The sequence below is a fragment of the Hemitrygon akajei genome, chromosome 32 (assembly GCF_048418815.1).
Source record: "Hemitrygon akajei chromosome 32, sHemAka1.3, whole genome shotgun sequence".
Classification (NCBI taxonomy): Eukaryota; Metazoa; Chordata; class Chondrichthyes; order Myliobatiformes; family Dasyatidae; genus Hemitrygon; species Hemitrygon akajei.
The window spans coordinates 38615397-38640680 of NC_133155.1; the positions used below are offsets into that span (position 1 = coordinate 38615397).

Below are 25284 nucleotides of genomic sequence, written 5' to 3' on the forward strand. Positions count from 1 at the left end.
TGTCGAAGATTGCAGAGAGACATTGATAGGATGCAGAAGTGGGCTGAGAAGTGGCAGATGGAGTTCAACCCGGAGAAGCGTGAGGTGGTAGGCTTTGGAAGGACAAACTCCAAGGCAGAGTACAAAGTAAATGGCAGGGTACTTGGTAGTGTGGAGGAACAGAGGGATCTGGGGGTGTATGTCCACAGATCCCTGAAAGTTGCCTCACAGGTAGGTTAGGGTAGTTAAGAAAGCTTATAAGGTGTTAGCTTTCATAAGTTGAGGGATAGAGTTTAAGAGTCACGATGTAATGATGTAGCTCTATAAAACTCTGGTTAGGCCATACTTGGAGTACTGTGTCCAGTTCTGGTTGCCTCACTATAGGAAGGATGTGAAAGCATTGGAAAGGGTACAGAGGAAATTTACCAGAATGCTGCCTGGTTTAGAGAGTATGGATTATGATCAGAGATTAAGGGAGCTAGGGCTTTACACTTTGGAGAGAAGGAGGATGAGAGGAGACATGATAGAGGTATACAAGTTATTAAGAGGAATAGACAGAGTGGATAGCCAGCGCCTCTTCCCCAGGGTACCACTGCTCAGTACAAGAGGACATGGCTTTAAGGTAAGGGGAGGGAAGTTCAAGGAGGATATTAGAGGAAAGTATTTTAATTCGGAGAGTGGTTGGTGCGTGGAATGCACTGCCTGAGTCAGTAGTGCAGGTAGATACACTAGTGAAATTTAAGAGACTACTAGACAGGTATATGGAGGAATTTAAGGTGGGGGGTTATATGGGAGGCAGAGTTTGAGGGTCGGCACAACATTGTGGGCTGAAGGGCCTGTAATGTGCTGTACTATGTTCTACGAGTCTTGAAGAAGGGTCTGGGTGCAAAAAGTCGACTGTTTATTCATTCCCATAGATGCTGCCTGACCTGCTGAGTTCCTCCAGCATTTTGTGTTTGTTACTTACTCTGGATTTCTGACATATGCAGAATTGTTTGAGTTTGTGTTCAACAAATCAAAATTTTGAATTTCCAGCCAGCATGTTTGGACTTCTGGATGGCCTTCAGTAAAATACCAAGGAATCGATTATTAAACAGCACTGGAGGCATTATTCTGTCGTAGACTGATTTTGTGATATGTACTGGAGTCCCACTTGTCTATATAGATGAGGAATTCAAAGCTAACATATCTGTGTAGGTATTGGTATTGTCACATGCACCAAGATAGAGTGAAAATCTTGTCATGCATACTATTTTACATTAATGAGGCTGGACCAGGACAGGCTATTGGTGATGTTTTCACTTAAAGCTAAGTGGTGGGGATGTTTTTGAAAGGCCCCTGGTATATGTAGGTAAATTAAAGAATGCGGCAAGGACTTGGTTGATGGAATATCATGTAGAATATTGTGAGGTCATTCATGTTGGTAGAAAAAGAAAAAATCCAATCTCGTTTTTAAATGGTGACACTATGATTTTCATTGCTATCTAACAGAGCATAGATTAGTGCACAATAGAACAAAGTAAAGGCAGATGGAATTTAATCTGGATATGTGAGAAAGTGCCTTTAGGGAAGTCAAATTCTGATTGGACATATAGAGTAGATAGAGGGGATCTAGAGATGCAACTCCATTCAGTTGTGTTGCTACTTTCAAGAAACTTGCACTTTTGTTTGCTTGTCGGGAACCAAAGACGAAGTTTCAAAATAAAAAAAGTTAGCTATTCTAATTGGAGGTAACTAGAATGTTACCTGGGTTTCAGCACCTAAGTTACAGAGAAAGGTCGAACAAGTTAGGTCTTTATTCTTTGGAGTGTAGCAGGTTGAGGGGGGACTTGATAGGGGTATTTAAAATTATGAGGGGAATAGAGAGAGTTGACGTGGATAGGCTTTTTCCATTGAGAGCAGGGGAGATTCAAACAAGCGGACATGTTGAGAGTTAAGGGGCAAAAGTTTAGGGTTAACACAAGGGGGAACTTCTTTACTCAGAGAGTGGTAGCTGTGTGGAACGAGCTTCCAGTAGAAGTGGTAGAGGCAGGTTCGGTATTGTCATTTAAAGTAAAATTGGATAGGTATATGGACAGGAAAGGAATGGAGGGTTATAGGCTGAGTGCAGGTAGGTAGGACTAGATGAGAGTAATCATTCGGCACAGACTAGAAGGGCCGTGATGGCCTGTTTCTGTGCTGTAATTGTTAAAAGCTTGTTTTCTCACAAGGGAATGAGTCTTTGGAACTTGCTCACAGGAGAGATGCACAGGCTCTGTTGCTTAGTGTTCTCAGGATAGAATTAGGTATTTTTGCATGTTAAGGGAACTAAGGTTAATTGCACATAAATGGATTTTTAAAAAGAGTTCATGGATATTTGAGAGAGAATAGGCACAGGATTGTTGTGGAATAAAAATTGAGATAGATGAGTTTGCTTTTCTGAGAATGGGATTAGCACATGAAAGTGGTTCTGAAGTAAAGGCTCACAGGATCTCATTGATGGTAAGAGTAGACATTTGGGGCCAGAAGACCTACCCCAACCTGTGTTGTTTTGTTTTTGCATTCCCATGAAGTTTCATTTCCAATAGATATTAAGTTATATTGAACAGTATTTGTGGTCAGACGAATCCTTTGAACAATGTAAGAGGCTGATAATGCAGTAACAATGATTCATTCACATAGGTTGCACCTGGCTCAATCCACTTAATGCAAGTTGTTGAAGATTTCATCCATATTGTGGGTCATGGGCTGAAAGTGTTTCAGAGTGCCCTCATAGTGACAGATAATCTTGGTAAGTACTGTGGTAATATGGGACTGCTTTATTCATAAGATATTAGAATTAAATTAGATGTATGGCATAACTTACAATCACTCAGGGTTTGGGGAAAATAAATAGATGCTTTCCTTATCAATGTTTTAGCTGTATCACTCTCCCAAACTGATTAGATCTCCCACTTTTGCTCACTTCAGTAGAAATCAACATACCCCATTTCTCCTACAAGTGCCATCAAATGCTATTCTGGTATGTTTCTAATCATTTCCAGGTTTGACATACTCATTTCCCACAGAAGATACTGAGTTAACTGGAATTCAGTTCCTGGTACTTGAGTCCTGTGGTAGGCCATTTGACCATGAGAATAAAACATCTGCTTACAATACTATTTTTATTTGACAGCAGACATCACCATTTTGAAGTCCTGATTTGATGGCTAATAGTGTGACAACCACTGTCCTCCTGAGATCAATAAACTGCCCTTCCTGTTCTATATTGGGATTACTTATTTGACCATCACTAGATGCTACCAAGATGTTCATCCATTCATAAATTTGTACTTAATGTTGTTAAATTTGGTTTTTGAAGTTAAGCTAACAATAACAAGCCTCACTGTTGCAATTATTTTGTTTTATCTTTTATTTCAGTGACCAGTATTCAGCGAGAACCTGTATCTGCTATATCAAGTGATATCAGTTTCCCGATGAAAGGAAGGAGAGGAATGAAAGATTGGGCCAGAAATTCAGAGGACAAACTCTTTATTCCAAAAGAAGTTTTCAAAATTCCTTCTTCAGGTACTTGCATAGTTAACCAATATAGTTGTTACTGTGCCAACATAGGTGAAGGAACCTTGTTCCTTCCAGTAAGATCCTTCCTTAGATGTCTGAATGAGTTGAAACCTTTCTTTTTCATAAGGGTTCTACCACCTTGACCTGAGGAGAAATATTAGTTGCAGAAGTATTGCTTCAAACCAGCTGAAGACATCCCACCCTTTCTGCATCTAACAGTTGTGTTGTGCTTAGAATGTAAGGAACAATATGGTTTTTGATACGGCAATGTCATGGTAACTATAAATAAATAGATTAATTAGTCATTCAAAATCCAAGAGCTGCAGATGCTCCAAATCCGATATAGAAACAGAATAAAATGTTAAAATTAGTAAGCCAGGCAGTATCTGGAGGAAAAATGAGTTAATATGTTAAGTCAAGGAACTTCCATTATTCCTTAATTTTTTATATTCCTTATTATTAATTCATTCATATGGTATTTGTGGCATTTTGTTTTCTAAACATTTCTGCGATCCTTTCTGATTTAATAAACTTAACCGTGTTTCAGACATAAGCTGTTAGCAGTGAAATACTTTGTGATATTCTTGTGTAAATTTGGTCTTACAGAACAAATTTCTTCTTTAGATTGAACCCATGATAGCAAGGTCGCCAACCCTTCAAAAAAGCTATTATCCCATCAATATCTGCTCAGATTTCAACTGAACCTTATCCTGCAGATGACCCAGCAATTGCCTCTCCCTTGCTTTTGAATGATTCCCATGATGAAAGAATATTCCTCGTATGGTAATTTGGAGGAAGACAATATTGACCCTGAATTCAATAAATTGTAAGCTAGCAGGGAGGCTAAATCATTTGGGGGGGAAGAGTTTACAGTGGATTCCTGAAGATTAGTGATCAGTGGATGAAACAAGTTTTCATGACATATTATTGACTGCAATTAAAAAATTGATTGATTGTGACACCCACAAGTCATGAATGTTTATCCATTTTATCAAGCTGTACTTTAGGACTGTACTTATCCTAATTACTTTTGAGAAATAGGTGGCAAGGGTGTCGAGCTCTCTCTTGTTGAAGATGGCCTGTGCCTTATGTTTGTGAAGTGCAGAAGTTGAAAGCCATTTATCATTCCCATGCCTGTAACGTCTAAGGTCTGGGCTACATTTTTTGCAGGGTGATTGCAAATCGTATTGAAGATTTTGCCAGAATCTATAAACATCTTATCTCTGACCTTATGATGAAAGTTAGATTTGTAATGAAGCAGTGAAGATGTTTGGCCTAGGTCATTGCCTGCAACAATTCCCTGGTGCTTGAATGGAGACATAAAGAACTCCTGATTCTGAAAGCTGTAAAATCACATTGGAAGTTGTGGGAGGGAAAAATGAAAGAAAACACTAATCCCATCAATAATGCTCAACCCACTGACTTCCTCCAGCAGTTTGTATGTTGCTCCTGCTTATAACCATATAACAATTACAGCATGGAAACAGGCCATCTCAGCTCTTCTAGTCCATGCCGAACGCTTACTCTCACCTAGTCCCACCTACTTGCACCCAGTCCATAATCCTCCATTCCTTTCCTGTCCATATACCTATCCAATTTTACTTTAAATGACAATACCAAACCTGCCTCTACCACTTCTACTGAAAGCTTGTTCCACACAGCTACCACTCTCTGAGTAAAGAAATTCTCCCTCATGTTACCCCTAAACTTTTGCCCCTTAACTCTCAACTCATGTCCTCTTGTTTGAATCTTCCCTACTCTCAATGGAAAAAGCCTATCCAAGTCAACTCTATCTATCCCCCTCATAATTTTAAATACCTCTATCAAGTCCCTCCCTCAACCTTCTATGCTTCAAAGAATAAAGACCTAACTTGTTCAACCTTTCTCTGTAACTTAGGTGCTGAAACCCAGGTAACATTCTATAACCATATAACCATATAACAATCACAGCACGGAAACAGGCCATTCCGGCCCTCCTAGTCCGTGCCGAACTCTTAATCTCACCTAGTCCCACCTACCCGCACTCAGTCCATAACCCTCCACTCCTTTCCTATCCATATACCTATCCAATTTTACCTTAAATGACACAACTGAACTGGCCTCTACTACTTCTACAGGAAGCTCATTCCACACAGCTATCACTCTCTGAGTAAAGAAATACCCCCTCGTGTTTCCCTTAAACTTTTGCCCCCTAACTCTCAAATCATGTCCTCTCGTTTGAATCTCCCCTACTCTCAATGGAAACAGCCTATTCACGTCAACTCTATCTATCCCTCTCAACATTTTAAATACCTCGATCAAATCCCCCCTCAACCTTCTACGCTCCAATGAATAGAGACCTAACTTGTTCAACCTTTCTCTGTAACTTAAGTGCTGAAACCCAGGTAACATCCTAGTAAATCGTCTCTGCACTCTCTCTAATTTATTGATATCTTTCCTATAATTCGGTGACCAGAACTGTACACAATATTCCAAATTTGGCCTTACCAATGCCTTGTACAATTTTAACATTACATCCCAACTTCTGTACTCAATGCTCTGATTTATAAAGGCCAGCGTTCCAAAAGCCTTCTTCACCACCCTATCTACATGAGACTCCACCTTCAGGGAACTATGCACTGTTATTCCTAGATCTCTCTGTTCCACTGCATTCCTCAATGCCCTACCATTTACCCTGTATGTTCTATTTGGATTATTCCTGCCAAAATGTAGAACCTCACACTTCTCAGCATTAAACTCCATCTGCCAACGTTCAGCCCATTCTTCTAACCGGCATAAATCTCCCTGCAAGCTTTGAAAACCCACCTCATTATCCACAACACCTCCTACCTTAGTATCATCAGCATACTTACTAATCCAATTTACCACCCCATCATCCAGATCATTTATGTATATTACAAACAACATTGGGCCCAAAACAGATCCCTGAGGCACCCCGCTAGTCACCGGCCTCCATCCCGATAAACAATTATCCACCACTACTCTCTGGCATCTCCCATCTAGCCACTGTTGAATCCATTTTATTACTCCAGCATTAATACCTAACGACTGAACCTTCTTAACTAACCTTCCATGTGGAACTTTGTCAAAGGCCTTGCTGAAATCTCCTCTGTACTCTCCCTATTTTGTTGACATCTTTCCTATAATTCGGTGACCAGAACTGTACACAATACTCCAAATTTGGCCTCACCAATGCCTTGTACAATTTTAACATTACATACCAACTCCTATACTCAATGCTCTGATTTATAAAGGCCAGCATACCAAAAGCTTTCTTCACCACCCTATCCACATGAGATTCCACCTTCAGGGAACTATGCACCATTATTCCTAGATCACTCTGTTCTACTGCATTCTTCAATGCCCTACCATTTACCATGTATGTTCTATTTGTATTATTCCTACCAAAATGTAGCATCTCATACTTATCAGCATTAAACTCCATCTGCCATCTATAACTGGCCTAAATCTCTCTGCAAGCTTTGAAAACCTACTTCATTATCCACAACGCCACCTATCTTAGTATCATCCGCATACTTACTAATCCATTTACCACCCCATCATCCAGATCAATATTGTATATAACTAACAACATTGGACCCAGTGCAGATCCCTGAGGTACACCACTAGTCACCGGCTTCCAAACTGACAAACAGTTATCCACCACTGCTCTCTGGCCTCTCCCATCCAGCCACTGTTGAATCCATTTTACTACTTCAATATTAATACCTAACGATTGAACCTTCCTAACTAACCTTCCATGTGGAAACTTGTCAATGGCCTTACTGAAGTCCATATAGACAACATTCACTGCTTTACCCTCATCAACTTTCCTCGTAACCTCTTCAAAATATTCAATAAGATTTGTCAAACATGACCTTCCACGCACAAATCCATGTTGACTGTACCTAATCAGTCCCTGTCTATCCAGATAATTATATATACCGTCTCTAAGAATACTTTCCAACATTAATCCTGACATTACTACCTTTGCGGTCCTTCTTCTCAACTCACTTCTTAACTCCCTATATTCTCCTTTCAGGACCTCTTCCCTTTTCCTACCTATGTCGTTGATACCTATATGTACCACGACCTCTGGCTCCTCACCCTCCCACTTCAGAATATCTTGGACGTGATCAGAAACATCCCGGACCCTGGCACCAGGGAGGCAAACTACCATCCAGGTCTCCTGACTGCGTCCACAGAATCGCCTCTCTGACCCCCTAACTATCAAGTCCCCTATCACTACTGCCTTCCTCTTCCTTTCCCTACCCTTCTGAGCTACAGGACTGAACTCTGTGCTAGAGGCACGGCCACTGCCGCTTCCCCCAGGAAGTCTGTCCCTCCCAACAGTACTCAAACAGGAGTACTTATTGTTGAGGGTTACAGCCACTGCGGTACTCTCTAGTACCTGACTCTTCCCCTTCCCTCTTCTAACCGTGACCCACTTGTCTGCCTCCCGTCGACCTGGTGTGACCACCTCCCCATAACTCCTCTCTATCAACTCCTAACTTTCCCTGACCAGACGAAGGTCATCGAGCTGCAGCTCCAGTTCCCTGACACGGTCCCTTAGGAGCTGCAGCTCGGTGCACCTGGCACAGATATGGATGTTCGGGAGGCTAGGATACTCCAGGACCTCCCACATCCAACACAGAGAACAACAAGCTGCCCTCACACTCATAATTCCCCCTTTCCTCAAATAACAGGAAAAATTGAAAACTAAACCTACCTTGCCTCGCCTGTTTCCACCTAAGTCTGTTGAGCCAAAGCCCTTAAGCCTTCACTCTGCTCCCAGCTCACTCCGCTGCCCGCAAAACGATGCCGCCTGCTATATAAAGCTGTGTTCCTTTTAAATCTTCAGCGCTTCACTGCCCAACGTCACACGCCTATGCAGTCCCGCCTCTCTTAACTCCGATGAGAAGAAGAAAAAAATCAAAATGGCTCCCACCACACTCCCTGCTCCAATTCTCAGACTTCCTTCTCCAAATTCTGTTCTCCAGATTTTTTTTTACACCTAATAAGGATTTATTTCTTTGTGCAACAAAAATTAAATATGATCATTTGTACATCAAAATGTATGCATTAACTACAATGAACAATGTCTGGAATCATAACATTGATGCAACCACAAAGAATTTCACCAAAATAAACAGATGAGTGTGAACTGGGAGACAAACTAGTGAAAAATAATTTTTAAAAATTCAACTTATCCGTAATGTCCATTGGACATAATTTCAGAAAAGACTGTAACATATTATTCAAGAAATTTCTAACTTGCAAATATCTAAAAAAATGAGTTTTAGGTAAATTATATTTATTAGATAGCTGTTCAAAGGACATAAAACTATCATCTAAAAATAGATCACGAAAACATGTTATACCTTTTGTTTTCCATAATACAAAGGCTTGATCCATAAAACAGGGCTGAAAAAAAAAGTTAGATATAATAGGGCTTGATAAGATAAACTTATTCAAGCCAAAAAATTTACGAAATTGAAACCATATTCGCAATGTATGTTTAACTATAGGATTAGTTATTTGTTTATTCAATTTAGATAAAGTAAAAGGAAGTGAAAATCCTAAAATTGAAAACAATCTTATTGAAATTGGAATTAAAATTGAAAACAAACTTATCAATAAAACACTCACTTAAAATGTATTAACAATTTGAACTGTTGAACTGTCTTCACAAGCCGCCAAAATCCAATTTTTTTCTAGAACAGACCATTTTTTTTTACATCATTGGTTACAGAGCCTGGTAACTTGAACATCTCATCATAAAACTGGTCTTTCAAAAGTACCTCATTCACTTCAAGATCTGATATAAAAATCTGAAACTCAGAAAGTTTCCTTTACCTTTCAGAGCAATATAGTTTTCTACAAAAGTAAAACTTAAAAAGGCCTCTTGATAAAATTTCATAAATTAAAAGTACTAAAAGCAAGTTTTAAAAATTAATGTTAGGATAGAGGAAATGCTTTAAAATGCTGTTTTTTAAAAAAAATTCTTTCCACTATTCAACATGAAATGAAATTCAAGAAAACCCCTTAAGGGTAATTAACTCCCACTGGGACCCTTAAAACCCCATATTAAAACATTTGCTTAAAGAATACTGGAATTTGGCTTGCTGTAAAGGTTAAGCCTGACCAATTTTCAGTCAAGCTGCCACAGACAGGAGAGCTTCGTTATATAGAATGCTTAGCCACCTAGGCGAGGGATACACAGAAAAAAATGTTTTGTTAACTGTCAATATGAATTACAGGGAAAGATCGTTTTTTTGACGAACATAGATTCTGGACAGTATACTGATATAGATACCTTGCTAAGATTCATTTTTAAAAGGATAAACAATGTGGATTCAGTGCAAATTTTAGGGAACAGTGTCAAAAATATCCCCAACTTAACGGCAGACTTCAGTATTACACTTTTTAAATCTTTACTACAACATTTATGGCAGTAGCTTCAAGTACTATAAGCACATATTCAACTGCTCTTTTATCCACGCTTTATTCTTTCACCCTCACCAAAATCAAATTATATTCAAACTGATGATTTGAATATAAGATGATTATATAAGATACAAATATAAGATGATTACCTTGAGCCAATACAGTTCCTTAAAGTTGTTATAGCCAGGCAACCCCATGTTGGTGACTGGCAACTCCTGCGACACCACTGCGGCCAAACTGTATCAGTCTCTGCTATTCCTTTTGATTCATCAGCTATGTAGAGGGGGGAGGCCTGCTACATGAGCACCAGCTTGCTCTCCATGTTGTACTGCCTTGGGTTGTGTATCACATAGGCAGCTAGAACACGGCGTCCATGGTCGACCCCCAACCAATGGAAGGCCTCAACTACAGCTATGGCACCAGCTAGTAGATGTTTTACAGTTTGATGCTTCATCACTTCAGCATGACTTGAATTCTTTGATCCCTCCCTAGGTGAAATGCTGCCTTGATGATAAGACCAATTAGTTTCACCTTTATAAAATATTGTCTTCCCAACAAATAAAGTAATGTATCTTATTGTGATTAACACACGTTTGATGCAGAAAGCATTTACCAGAATATGACCAGTGAAGAAGTATATCTGCTGCTATGATGCACTGGAGAAGCTAATATTGCTGTGCTTGCAGCAAAGGAGTTTTAAAGGAAATGTGCAGGTTTGCAATGGTTTAGAACAGAGTTAAATGTGAAAAGCTGTTTGAAAAATCTTCTGTTTTGAGGAGAAACATTTTTAACAGAGAGTGATGGAGGCCTACAGCTCAGCACATATAAGGATGTCAAAAACAAAGTCAACCAGAGAGGAGTTTAATAAGACAGGGAAATGGGATTATATGTGGACTACTCTTTAAGAACCTGTCATTGACTTGATGGGCCGAACAATCTCCTTCTGCGTTGAAACATTGCTATGATTTTATTGTTCTGTTACCTCTCCTCATGAATTCAGCTCCTGATTATACATAAGCAGATAAAAAATTTCATGACGATTGGATTCAAATCATCCTAGCAAAACTCAAACAAATTGAGCATTGGTGAGCCATTAATTGGTGAAGGACTGCTGCTTGATGACATGGTTCACAACACCTTCCATCAATTCATTGCTGGGGAAGAGCAGATCAATTAAGATAATTAGCAAGATACGACTTTTTCCGCTTGTTGTAGACAGCACTTGGAGAGTTTTCCCCATATTAGATGCCAGACCATAACTATGCTCAGCAGCTCAGTAGTTGGTTTCGAAGCACACTTCTCCAGTACAGCAGCTAGAATATCACGTGTATCTGAATTATAGAATCACAGAACGATGCAGTATAAAAAAATTTAAGCTTTTGTGTCTTCCACCACTTGATTACACCCACCCCTTTTCTGTAGCCTTGCAATTTTTTACAAACCCATGTATTTACACAAGTCCTCCTTGAAGGGTGGAGCAGAGATACCTTCATCAAATATTCAGGCAATTTATTCCAAGATTATAGCCAAACGCTGTGTAAAAAAAAATTTACTTATATCTGTTGTTGTTGTTGTTGGTTCTGGGGACAATATTTTGAAGGTTCTTTGGAAATCAAGAATGAAGCATAAATTTTGTGGGTACAGACATTTTATTAGATGTTCATAATAAATAAGTAACAGTAATCATTCACTTTACTGTGGGTGGGGGGGTGCGAGAGATCAAAGAAAGAACAAAGTACCTGGCCTTGTGCTTGTCTTTGTACTGAAAACTAACCCAAACTGGACAGATAAGAGAATTCTTTTGATAAGAGCAGAGAATGAGATTGTTTGATTTATGCTAGTGTGACACAGGTTTACAGACAAATAAACTACAATAAAAACAGAACTAGCTGTGCAGTACTATAAATTGCTGAATATCCATCAAACAGTTGAATCCGGATAAGTGTGAGGTGATGAATTTTGGAAGGACAAACCAAAAGACTGAGTACAGGATTAATGGTCAGTGTGGATGAGCAAAGGGACCTTGGGGTTCAAATCCATATATCCCTCAAGGTCGTTGCGCAGGTTGATATGGTAGTTAAGAAGGCCTATGGGATGCTAGGCTTCATTAACAGGGGGATTGAGTTCAAGAGTAGGGAGGTCACGTTGCAACTCTACAAATCTCTGGTGAGACTGCACTTTGAGTATTGTGTTCAATTCTGGTCACCTCATTATAGGAAGGATGTGGAAGCTATGGAGAGGGTGCAGAGGAGATTTACAAGGATGTTGCCTGGATTGGAGAACAAGTCACATGAAGCAAGGTTAGCAGAGCTGGGACTTTTCTCTTTGGAGCGTAGAAGAATGAGAGGGGACTTGATAGAGGTCTACAAGATTATGAGAGGCATAGATAGGGTGGATAGTCAGTACCTGTTTCCCAGGGCACCAATAGCAAACACCAGAGGGCATATGTACAAAATTAAGGGAGGGAAGTTTAGGGGAGACATCAGGGGTAAGTTTTTTACACAGAGGGTTGTGAGTGCCTGGAATAACTTGCCAGGGATGGTGGTGGAGGCTAAAACATTAGGGGTATTTAAGAGCCTCTTGGACAGGCACATGGTTGAAAGAAAAATAGAGGGTTATGGGGTAGTGTGGGTTTAGTACTTTTTTTTTAAGGATTATATGGGTCGGCACAACATGGAGGACTGAAGGGCCTGTACTGTGCTGTAGTGTTCTATGGTTCTATGTTGCTTTGTGACAGTAATATCTTACATACATAACAAACTACTATAAGTCACACTAAATAAATACATAAACAAATAAATAAATCGTGTCAAAGAAAAATAGTGAGGTTGTGTTCATTAGTTCATGGACTGTTCAGAAATCTGATGGCAGAGGGGAAAAAGTTGTTCCTAAAGCATTGAGTTTGGGTATTCAGGCCTCTGTATCTTGTCCCTGATTCTAGTAATAGAAGAGGGCATTCCTTGCTGGTGAGGGTCTTTAATGATGGATGCCACCTTCTTGAGGCACCACTTTTGGAAGAAGTTCTCGATAATGAGGAGGCTTGTGTTTGTGCTGCCGCTGGCTCAGTCTACAACCTCTTATGATGCTGTGCATTGGCACCTCCAGTGGGAAAGCTCTCCACTAAATATTTGTAGAAATTTAATACTCCATATTCAGAATTGAATGTGGCAAACAGAACTAGAGAACTTTGTTCTGATCTGTAGTTTATGGGATCCCTAATTATCTATGCTGTTTCTTAGTGCCTGACATGCTTATCATTCTCTATTGTAGCTTTGTCAAATTTACCACTCTCAGTATCCCTTTGACACTCATTGAACCAGGAAATGTCCAACTTGGCGGAGTGAAAGATGTGCATGACCACAGAACTGAGACCTTGGCTTAACTCAGTTTTGCTATTCTCCATGAGTGAGTTTTGACCCATGAAATTTATCCTGAATCTTTCCCAGTTATGTGCTATAAAGTGCTGTCAAAGTAAAGAGGTCTCCATGAAGACCATGCAGAGCTCATCTTGACTGTAGATGAAATATACAGAAGTATTTGCAATAGGATAAGGTCAAAAATGTTCATTGTTATGACTTATCCTCTTTTGCAACAAAATTAAACCTACAGCTATGTCTGTCAGGAAGTGCCAGCAATACTCAGCAGGTTAGTCCACACCTGTGGGAAGAGAAATAGAGTCAAGATCTTTGACCTCTAACATTAGTTATGTTTCTCCTCCCACTGATGCAGACTGACCTGCTGAGTATTTCCAATAGGTTCTGATTTTATTTTAGATTTCCAGCATATCAGTTCTTTTTTATTTCAGATGTCCTTCATCTGGTAGTAATGTTGCCAAGCTAGTTCTGATGATGAGTATCAAAATACCTCACTCAGAGTACATGCAGTAGCATAATCACAAGAGTTTCTGCAAATGCTGAAAATCTTGGATCAAAACACAAAATGCTGTAAGAACACAACATATTAGACAATATCTATGGAGGGGAATAAACAGTCAATATTTTGGAACCTTCAACAGGACCTCATGAAAGGTCTTGGTCCATAGCTTTGATTGTTTATTCCCCTCCATAGATATTATTTGACTTGCTGAACTCTTCCAGCATTTTGTGTGTGACATTCCGTAGCGTTACTGCAATCAGATCTCTGTCTTAAATGATCCATCGCTAATCCTCAGCCCTTATCTCCCCAGCTAACTGAAGCTTCTGTCCTGCATTTTGTTATGTTTTGTAACTTCAAAATATTAAGCTAATTCAAAGTAAAACAAGAGAGCCAAGAGCTGCAAGTCTAAATTCGTGTTTACTTTAAGTGAGGAGTACGCTACAGGTATCAATCACATGGTTGCGTGATGACATTTGCAATTCACTTATTTTTACATATAACTCCTAATGAATTGTTCAAATGAACTAGAGTACTTTATCATCAACATATTTACAATATTGCTCAAATGCAACTGAAATATTAAAGACACGACACACTTAATCTGTCCAGTCCTGTTAGAATTTTGTAGGTTTGCATGAGATCCTCTTTCATTCTTTTAAACCCCAGTGGACAAAAGCCTAATTGACCCATTCTTTCTTCATTGTCAGCTCTGTCATTCTGGGAATCAGAAAAGTAAACTTTTGCTGAACTTTGCCTCCAGCAAGAATATCCTTCCTCATTTAAAGAAACCAAAACTGCCCATCCACTGATGTGTACATTTAGAACTGTAGCAAGACTGCAGTTGTCTGTGACTGTCTGTCTGTGAAAGATTGCTGTGAAGGAGGAAGCTGTGACACAGCATCTATTCAAAAACCTGCTGCATCTTTTGCCTCTTTTACAACCTTGAACTATTAACACTTTTACTTCTACCTGTGTGGACTGAACTGTTGAGTATTTCCAACATTTTCTGTTTTTATTTCAGATTTCTAGCATCTGTGGGTTTTTTTTGTTTTCTCTTATTTGAGAAATTTCAAGAAGTCTGTTTCAATTAAAGGCAAGATTTCCTGTTCTGAAATACTTGTGAATCAGATATTCCCATAGATTTATGGTTATAATTATTAAGACTTTTTAATTAACATAAGATTTCTCAGCTGCCAAAGTGGGTTTTGAATTCATGTCACTGTATCTTTGGTTCAGGAATTCAATCAGAATGAAACTATAAATAACAAAATAACAAATGTAACTGTACTCAGCTCATCCTAAATCTGGTAATTATTTCCACTCACTGTTTGATCACACTTGATGAATAATAATTCAAACGAGCATATCAGATTCAAACGAGAGGACATGATTTGAGAGTTAGGGGGCAAAAGTTTAAGGGAAACATGAGGGGGTATTTCTTTACTCAGAGAGTGATAGCTGTGTGGAATGAGCTTCCTGTAGAAGTAGTAGAGGCCAGTTCAGTTGTGTCATTTAAGGTAAAATTGGATAGGTATATGGATAGGAAAGGAGTGGAGGGTTATGGGCTGAGTGCGGGTAGGTGGGACTAGGTGAGATTAAGAGTTCGGCACGGACTAGGAGGGCCGGAATGGCCTGTTTCCGTGCTGTGATTGTTATATGGTTATATGGTTATAATAATGGGATCGCCAAAATTCCACATCAATATAAGACAAAGAATGTTCTAGCATTACATGTGTCCCCTTTATAAACACAAGAAATTCTACAGATGCTGGAAATTCAAAGCATCATACTCAAAATACTGGAGGAACTCAACAGCCCATGGAAATAAACAGACAGTCGGTGTTTTGGGCCAAGACACTTCTTCAGAACGGGAAAGGAAGGCTGAAGATGCCAGAATAAAAGGGTGGACGGAGGGTGAAGTCAAATGGGCAGGAAAGTAAAGGGCTGGCAGTGAAAAATCTGATATGAAAGGAGTGGAACATTGGAGAAAGGCACCGGAGAAAGTGATAGGCAGGTGGGAAGAGGTAAGAGTCCAGAGTGGGAGATAGAGTAAGAAGAGAGGAGGAGTGAATTTTTTTTATCAACAAGAGAAAATTTGTTGCTTGTTATTTTATGTGATTTTGATAGGGGCAGCTTGCAGATAATGAATGAACACATTTGGAGAAAGTAAGGAGAGCCAAAAGAGAAATTGTTAAAGGTGAGGGCCAGTTCTGCCAGGCAGAGGAAAGGTGACTGGTTGGTTTTGTGTCCCCTTTATCCCTATTTTCTACAAGACTTTTTGCATTCTTTTGCTTCTGTTGCCCTGTAGCCTGGTATAAACAGAATGACTGACTGAAGGGGTCTGCAATTGTTCTGAAGGAAAAACGTATTGAGCATCTTGGTGGGGGTGGGGGGTAGCTGCCGGTGAATTGGTAGAATGGCAGTGAATGGATAGTGCTATCAGACAGCCATTCCCCTAGGCAGCACTTTGAGTTTTCACACCAGAAATCTAAATCTTGTGCAGCACTCAGATGAAGGATAATTCAGTTTGTGTGTCATAGAAAGCTGAATGAAAATTCCAGAAGTAAATGAAATGTCGCCTGCTTTTCCAGACTCCTGGTTATGTGCAAAGCTGAAGCTTAACACTTCTTCACAAGCCCTGTATATTTCACAGAGGTGTTGTGAGAGGTCTGCAAATGTACCTTCCAAATGTTTCTCGAGAACCAAAATGGGATATAAGAAAAAGCTATATTTTACACACCAATTAGTGATTTGTCCAATCAAAGTGCCTTTGAATCAGACATAGTATCTATAACCATACTCTGCAGGAAGCTGCCACCTGCATGATCTTGCCATGGTATTACCTACATCTAAACTATTTTTAACAGTTTACTGGGTATTAGTTTCAGAGCTAGTGACAATAATGCTCAAATTGAGTGTCAGGATTTTTTTCTTCGTTGTATCCTCTTGCTCAATAGCTCTATATGCTGTTAGGATACTCGGCCCACTGGAAAAGGAATCGCTTATGGATGGTGTTATGGGAAAGTATGAGAAATGAATTATGAAGAATGGCATTGTACTTGCACCATCTGTAGCTCGGAAATCAATACAGATTGTGGAATGAGGAGGAAGTGGTTTGTGACCAGAATGATTAGATATGAGTGAACTATTGTCTTCACTGATTTCTGCAATCCTGCCAGTCATGGAATTGATGGTAGCACATCAAAATTTGGCAAGTATCACAAGCAAGCATGTAATGGACATAAGCTTGCCTCTCACCTGTATGCTTTTGCTGACTCGATTTAAAAGCCACCTTCTGCTGCAAAAGAGAGGGTAATGTATTAACGAGTGTGTTCTACAGAGTCCAGATAATGTACAGTAACTACAATAAGAACATAAAAATAACATATGAAGTTAGAATAGAAACAAGCTTAGAAGGATAAATTTCCCCATGGGGATGAAAAAAGTATCTATCTATCTATCTATCTATCTATCTCTATCTAAGTTTCCATCATCACTTTCCAACCCTTTCCCCATGACCCATGACTCTTTGAATACCAAATTTCTGTCCACCTTAACTTGGAATATAAATTAATCAATTATTCAGCCTCCATAACTATTTGGGAAGAGAATTATTAAGGTTCATTTAAAGAGCAAACACGAGGAAATCTGCAGATGCTGGAAATTCAAACAACACACACAAAATGCTGGTGGAACACAGCAGGCCAGGCATCATCTATAAGGAGAAGCTTTGTCGACGTTTTGGGCCGAGACCCTTCGTCAGGACGAACTGAAGGGAAAGATAGTAAGAGATTTGAAAGTAGTGGGGGGAGGGGGAAATGTGAAATGATAGGAGAAGACCGGAGGGGGTGGGATGAAGCTAAGAGCTGGAAAGGTGATTGGCAAAAGTGATACAGAGCTGAAGAACGGAAAGGATGATGGGACGGGAGGCCTCGGGAGAAAGAAAGTGGGGGGGGAAGCACCAGAGGGAGATGGAGAACAGGTAGAGTGATGAGCAGAGAGAGAGAGAAAAAAACAAACAACTAAATATGTCAGGAATGGGGTAAGAAGTGGAGGAGGGGCATTAACGGAAGTTAGAGAAGTCAATGTTCATGCCATCAGGTTGGAGGCTACCCAGCCGGTATATAAGGTGTTGTTCCTCCAACCTGAGTTTGGATTCATTTTTCCTGTTTCTACCTCCTACGCAAGATCCACAAACCTGCCTGTCCAGGTAGACCTATTGTCTCAGCTTGCTCCTGCCTCACCAAACTAATTTCTGCATACCTTGACACTGTCTTATCCCCCCCCTTGTTCAATCTCTTCCCTCCTATGTTCGTGACACTTCTCATGCTTTGAATTTTTTCAATGATTTTAAGTTCCCTAGTCCCCACCACCTTATTTTCACCATGGACGTCCAGTCCCTATATACCTCCATCCCCCACCTGGACGGTCTCGAAGCTCTTCGCTTCTTTTTGGATTCCAGACCTAACCGATTCCCCTCTACTACCACTCTCCTCCGTCTAGCGGAATTAGTTCTTACTCTCAATAATTTCTCCTTTGGCTCCTCCCACTTCCTCCAAACCAAGGGTGTAGCCATGGGCACCCATATGGGTCCCAGTTATGCCTGCTTTTTTGTTGGCTTTGTGGAACAATCCATGTTCCAAGTCTATACGGGTATCCGTCCCCCTCTTTTCCTTGCTACATCGATGACTGCATTGGTGCTGCCTCCTGCACGCATGCTGAGCTCGTTGACTTCATTAACTTTGCCTCCAACCTTCACCCTGCCCTCAAATTTACTTGGTCCATTTCCGACACCTCCCTCCCCTTTCTTGTTCTTTCTGTCTCCATCTCTGGAGACGGCTTATCTACTGATATCTACTATAAGCCTACAGACTCTCACAGCTACCTGGACTATTCCTCTTCCCACCCTGTCTCTTGCAAAAATGCTATCCCCTTCTCACAATTTCTCCGTCTCTGCCGCATCTGCTCTTAGGATGAGGCTTTTCATTCCAGGACGAAGGAGATGTCTTCCTTTTTTAAACAAAGGGGTTTCCCTTCTTCCACCATCAACTCTGCTCACAAACGCATCTCTCCCATTTCCCGCACATTTGCCCTCACCCCATCTGCCTGCCACCCCACTCGGGATGGGGTTCCCCTTGTCCTCACCTACCACCCCACCAGCCTCCAAGTCCAATGTATAATTCTCCGTAACTTCCGCCACATCCAATGGGATCCCACTACCAAGCACATCTTTCCTTCCCCCCCCTTTCTACTTTCTGCAGGGATCGCTCCCTATGCAACTCCGTTGTCCACTCGTCCCTCCCATCCCTTCCCACCGATCTCCCTCCTGGCACTTGTCCTTGTAAACGGAACAAGTGATAGATAGATAGATAGATAGATAGATACTTTATTCATCCCCATGGGGAAATTCAACTTTTTTTCCAATGTCCCATACACTTGTTGTAGCAGAACTAATTACATACAATACTTAACTCAGTAAAAAAAAATATGATATGCATCTAAATCACCATCTCAAAAAGCATTAATAATAGCTTTTAAAAAGTTCTTAAGTCCTGGCGGTAGAATTGTAAAGCCTAATGGCATTGGGGAGTATTGACCTCTTCATCCTGTACTACACCTGACTTCACACTTCCTCCCTCACCACCATTCAGGGCCCCAGACAGTCTTCCAGGTGAGATGGCATTTCACCTGTGAGTCGGCTGGTGTGGTATACTGTGTCCAGTGCTCCCGGTGTGGCCTCTTATATATTGGTGAGACCTGACGCAGACTGGGAGACTGTTTTGCTGAACACCTACGCTTGGTCCGCCAGAGAAAGCAGGATCTCCCAGAGGCCACACATTTTAGTTCCACGTCCCATTCCCATTCTGATATGTCTATCCATGGCCTCCTCTACTGTCAAAATGAATCCAAACTCAGGTTGGAGGAACAACACCTTATATACCGGCTGGGTAGCCTCCAACCTGATGGCATAAACATTGACTTCTCCAACTTCCGTTAATGCCCCTCCTCCACTTCTTACCCCATCATTGACATATTTAGTTGTTTTTTTTTCTCTCTCTCTCTGACCATCACTCTGCCTGTTCTTCTTCTCCCTCTGATGCTTCCCCCCCTCCCCCTTTCTTTCTCCCGAGGAAGAAAGAAAGGGCCCGAAACGTTGACAGTGCTTCTCCTTATAGATGCTGCCTGGCCTGATGTGTTCCACCAGCATTTTGTGTGTGTTATTAAGGTTCATGATGCTTTCAGAGAAGAAATTCCTCCTTACCTTCATCTTAATGTGATACCTCCTTATAGATTCTCCTCTCTAATTTCTGATTTCTCCATGAAGGGATACATCCTGTTGATATTTTTCCTCTTCAGTTCCATCTGTTGTTTTTCATTCATCTATTATTTCAATGAGTGAATGCACAATCTGGTCAATGAAAGACAACACTTTCATTCCATTCATCAACTCTTTTTAACCTTCTTTGAATTGTCTATAGTGCGTGTATGTATCCTCTTAAATGAGGAAACCAAATTGAATATGACCCTCCATGTTTCATAAATATCCTGATAATTTAGCAAGATTTCTCTTTAACTTGACATCTCCCATTACTTTGTAATTCTTGATTACCTGCTATATCTGTACATTACTATCTGATTTTCATGTACAAGGATAAGTTTCCTCTGCATAGTGCCATTTCTAGTCTCTCTATTCAGACAATATCTGTCTTCTTTTATTCTGTCAACAGAGTGTATAGCCTAATATCACACTCCATAATTCAATAGTGCGAATAAACTTTGGATTACAGACATAAAAATCGGATTATTGGTTATGTGTGGTGGAGCACCAATTGCAATTTCTGATTAACAGAGATTATTAATGGTACAAAGATATAAGGAAGGTGAGCATGTCAAAGTTTACACGATACTATGATGTGTCTACTGATCTTAACAAAACATCATTAAATTTTGTGGCTCTGCATCCATATTTCTGGGCATTCCACCTGACATTAACCTATCTTTTGACCTTCTCCTATGATCACGTCACAATGGACCTTTGTGTCTACCAGGATTTGTTCATTATGCTCAAAAAGCTCTCTATCACCAATTGCAGGCAAGGAGGGGTAGCTGTGACTTCAGTCAGCAGTAATTAACTTCAATTGGTGCAGACCACACAAAATCTGACCTCAGTACCCAGTATGATGATAATAAGGTGGTGGAACAAATTAAATCTACTACATTTAACACTCAGAGATATTAAATGTGCATCTCAGATCCAGCTCCATTGAATGTTTCCCTCTTGGTGTCATTATGTTGATTAAACCGTCCAGAAACCTCAGTTTCTGGGCAAGAATGATGCAACACCATTCTCCTCAAGTGTTTCCTTCACTAAAAATCTGAATAATAAAATAATTTCTCCTTTGAACATACTGAAGAACTGAAAGAATCTGTCTCTCATTTCCTCTGTCTTTTTTTTATATTTAATTCAGGAGTTTAATGTTTTAGAAAACATTTTAGAACCTCTTGATCTGAGTTGAACAAACGGGCATCATGTAACCAAACTTTTTATTTGTTTCCAAAAAGATGTACAAAAATTACTGGAGTTATGGTTAACGGCTCCAACTTGTACAAAGTGATTTTTTTTGCGTATGTTTACAAAAGTGGAGAAACAAACTAGAAAGGTGCCAAATAGACAAGTCATAGCACAATTATTGTAGGTGCATTGCACCATCCACTGGAGAAAGTGTTCAGAAAGAGAGTGTTAAAAATAACTTTGCTCATTTTTAGCTCTCTCATAGGAAGCATTCATATTGTTAATAATGCTCATATAGATTGAACACCTGAGATTTTTAATTTTTAAAAGAAAAGGATTTCCCTTCCACCACCATAAATATTGCCTTCACCTGCATCTCCTCCACTTCCTGCAAATATGTTCTCTCTCCATCCTTCTGCCACCGTATAGCGTTCCCCTTCTCCATTCCCACCATGCCAAAGCCTCCATATCCAGCATATTATTATCCACACCTTCTGCCATCTCCAGCAGGATCTAAGCACACTTTTCCTCGCTTTCCCCACCACCTTCCATTGGGGTCACTCTCTGCATGACTCCCTTGTCCATTCATTGCTCTCTGCTGACCTACCTCCAAGCACTTACCCCTGAAAGCGAGACAGGTGCTATTACTGGCCCCCGCACCTCCTCCCTCACCACCATTCCAGGTCCCAAACAGTCATTCCTTCACCAGGAGTCTGTTGGGGTCATTGATTGTATCTGATGCTCCCAGTGTGGCTTCCTCTACTTTGGTGAGACCCACCTTTGATTTGGGGACCACTTTGTTTAGAATGTTCGATCCGTTTACTGCAAAAGGCAGGATATCACAATGGTCACACATTTCAATTTGACTTCCCATTCCTATTGTGACATGTCAGTTCATGGCCTCCTCTACTGCCATGATGAGGGCAAGCTCAAATTAGACAAGCAACACCTCATATTCTGTTGGAGTAGCCTCCAACCTGATGGCAAGAACATGAATACATTAATACCCCCAACTTCCAATGATTTCTTCCCTCTATCTTTTTACATTCCCATTCTGGTTACACTCTCACCTCTTCTGTTCTCCTCACCTGCACATCACTCTCTGTGGTTCCTTTCCTTCCTTCCATGGTCCACTGTCCTATCCTATTAGATCCCTTCTTCAGCCTTTGACCTTTTCCACCTATCCCCTCCAGCTCCTTATTTTATCCTCCCTCACCCACCTTTCTCACTACCTTGTGTTACCTATTACCTGCCAACTTATACTCCTTCCCCTCCCCATATCTTACTCTGGTTTCTGGCTCCTTCCTTTCCAGTCCTGATGAAAGTTCTCAGCTAGAAACATCAACTGTTCATTTCACTCCATTGATACTGACCAGATTTGCTGAGTTCCTCCAGCAATATTGTGTGTGTTGCATCTAGAATGTGCCATCAGTGGACCAAACAGCCAGCCTGGGCTGAAGATGAATCAAAGTCACAGCAGTAAATTTGACAGTACACTGATATAAGACTGTTCGCTTTCTTCTTGCAAACTCATTTCATTGTAATTGAAATGAAGAGAGCCAAAACAAAACTATTAAGTGCTTTGAAGAAATGATAAAACTTTTGTTTCCCAAATCATTAGCTCAGAAAACAGCCCAAGGCTATTATCAAACTAGAGTTATTAAAATCTAGAAAATAGTAGACTATGGTTTAGGATTAAAATGAAAGAAAACCATTTAAATAGGAAAACTATTTTTTTCTGCTGTGTTCTGTAGTGCAGAATTTTGCCTAGTAGGGCTTAATACGGGAAATCATATTGTATTAAGAGACAGGAAGCTTTGAAAGAAATATCTGAATATTTTAATGTCTGTGCCTTGATTTATGGCTCTATGCTCAAGGCACATTTTTGAATATTTTCTCAGTTGACTTATTTTGCATTTTAGAGTGGCTGAAATCGAACATTTTGATTTTCTGTGTTTCATGGATTAAAAATGTTTAAACACAAGCAAATTAAATTGTTAACCCCATTAACAAAAAGAAAAAAAAATCTACTACTGTATGTAAAATAAGGACATTTACATTGAGTTGAGTAACGTTACAATGGCAACCTTGCACTCAGTGTCAGTAGACCAAAGAATTGATTGTGTACTTCAGGAAGGGGAAATCAAGGAAACACACTAGTCCTCATCAAGGAGTCAGGAGTGGAAAGCAGATTCAAGTACATACTAGGCCAAACATATTGATGCAATTACAAAGAAAGCATATTAGTGGCTATATTTCATTAAGGGTTTGAGGAAACTTGCTATGTCACCAAAGTTTCTTGCAAATTTTACAGATGTACTAAAGAGAGAATTCTAACTGGTTATGTCACTGTCTGGTACAGAGGAGCCTCTGCACAGGATTGGAAAAAGCTGCAAGAAGCTGGAAACTCAGTCAGAATCATAGGCACTAGCCTCCCCAGCATCGAGGACATTTTCAAAAGGCAATGCCTCAGAAAGGTGGCAGGCATCACTAGGGACCCCTATCACTCAGGACATGCCTTCTTCTCATTAAGGAAGTGAAGGAGCCTGATCACACACAATAAACATTTCTACATCTTCCCTTCTGCCATCAGATTTCTGAATGGACAATGTCCCATGTACATTAACTCACTATACTTTTACTTCTTTTACCTCTATTTTTGAGCTACTTATTTAATTTAAATTATATATATAATATAATAGCTAGTGGGTCCCTAGGACTTTTGCACAGTACTTGTCAATGTGGAGCAGAGAACAAGTTTGTAAATCTGGCGGGAGCAAAGGACGTTGGGAATGGCAGAGAGGGCATGCCAGGGAAGTGGGTGGGGGTGAGGCTGTGCGGGTGCAGACACACGTAGCATTGAAACACTAGGCAAGGTCATTTAATTCCAAAAAAAATTGGTTTATTGTTCATTACAAAATGTCTCTCTGGTGCTTCCCACTTCTTACCCTCTGCCTTCCCTTTTTCCCAACCATGATTCTCTTCTCCCTGCCCCCTTTCCACTCTCAGTCCACACTAGAGACCCATATCAGGAACAAGTTTGTCATCACTCACATATCTCATGAAGATTGTTTTTACTACAGCAGCAGTACAGTGCAATGCATAAAATTACTACTGCAACTGCCATAGAACAGTAAGTATCATGACATATGCCGGTGATATTAAACCTAATTCTGATTCAGATTCATCACTCCCTGTTGGGAGGGAAACTGATCAGGTAATGTTCTTCGGGCTTGTACCAGTATTTTCAGAGACAGGAGCCCAAATGTCAGCACATAGCAAGGACTCCTGTAAGCTCATCAGGAGACTGTAAGGATTAAGCCCTTGAAGTCAACATACTTGCAACATTGTTCCAAATATTAATAATTAGCAAGGAAACCGTTAAAAATATTAGTGCACTGCTGAGATCCTCAAAACATTAATGTAGCACTAAGCCACTTTGCAAATATCAACACAATGCTTCATTATCAATTCAGTTATCACATGGCTGAGATGGTTCTTTAAATAACAGCATACTTGGAAAAATCAAGAAAACATCAATAAGCATTCAGTCAAACCGCCAAACATCTACTTCATACTGATAATACCAAAATCTCCTGAGGAGCTCAAGGGATTGTCGATGCATGACTGGTGTCTAAACCAACTCTCAATTCACATTTTAAATGCAAAGGATTCTGCAGATGCTAGAAATCCAGAGCAATAAATATAAAATGCTCTAAGAATTTATTAGGTCAAGCATTTCTATGGAATAAACACTTTGAGACAAGACCCTTCATCAGGACTGGAAAGGAAATGTGGAGAGGCCAGTAGAAGAAGGTGGGGCGAGGGGAATGAGTACAGGCTGGCAAATTATACATAAAACCAGGTGAGGGTGGTGGGTGGGGGAGGGGAATGATGTGAGGAGCTGGGAGGTGATAGCTGGAAGAAAA

General features: G+C 40.2%; 1 protein-coding gene across 5 annotated transcripts in view; it reads left to right on the plus strand.

Annotated features, from left to right (window-relative positions):
* The window catches only part of LOC140719771 (adhesion G protein-coupled receptor B2-like), a 1068758-nt gene that overhangs the window by 557968 nt on the left and 485506 nt on the right, over positions 1-25284 (plus strand). For all 5 annotated transcript variants that reach the window (XM_073034634.1, XM_073034637.1, XM_073034636.1 and 2 more), the window contains 2 exons: positions 2641-2749; positions 3379-3525. In XM_073034634.1, the coding sequence (XP_072890735.1) occupies positions 2641-2749; positions 3379-3525 (256 nt within the window). The remainder of the gene's footprint in view (positions 1-2640; positions 2750-3378; positions 3526-25284) is intronic.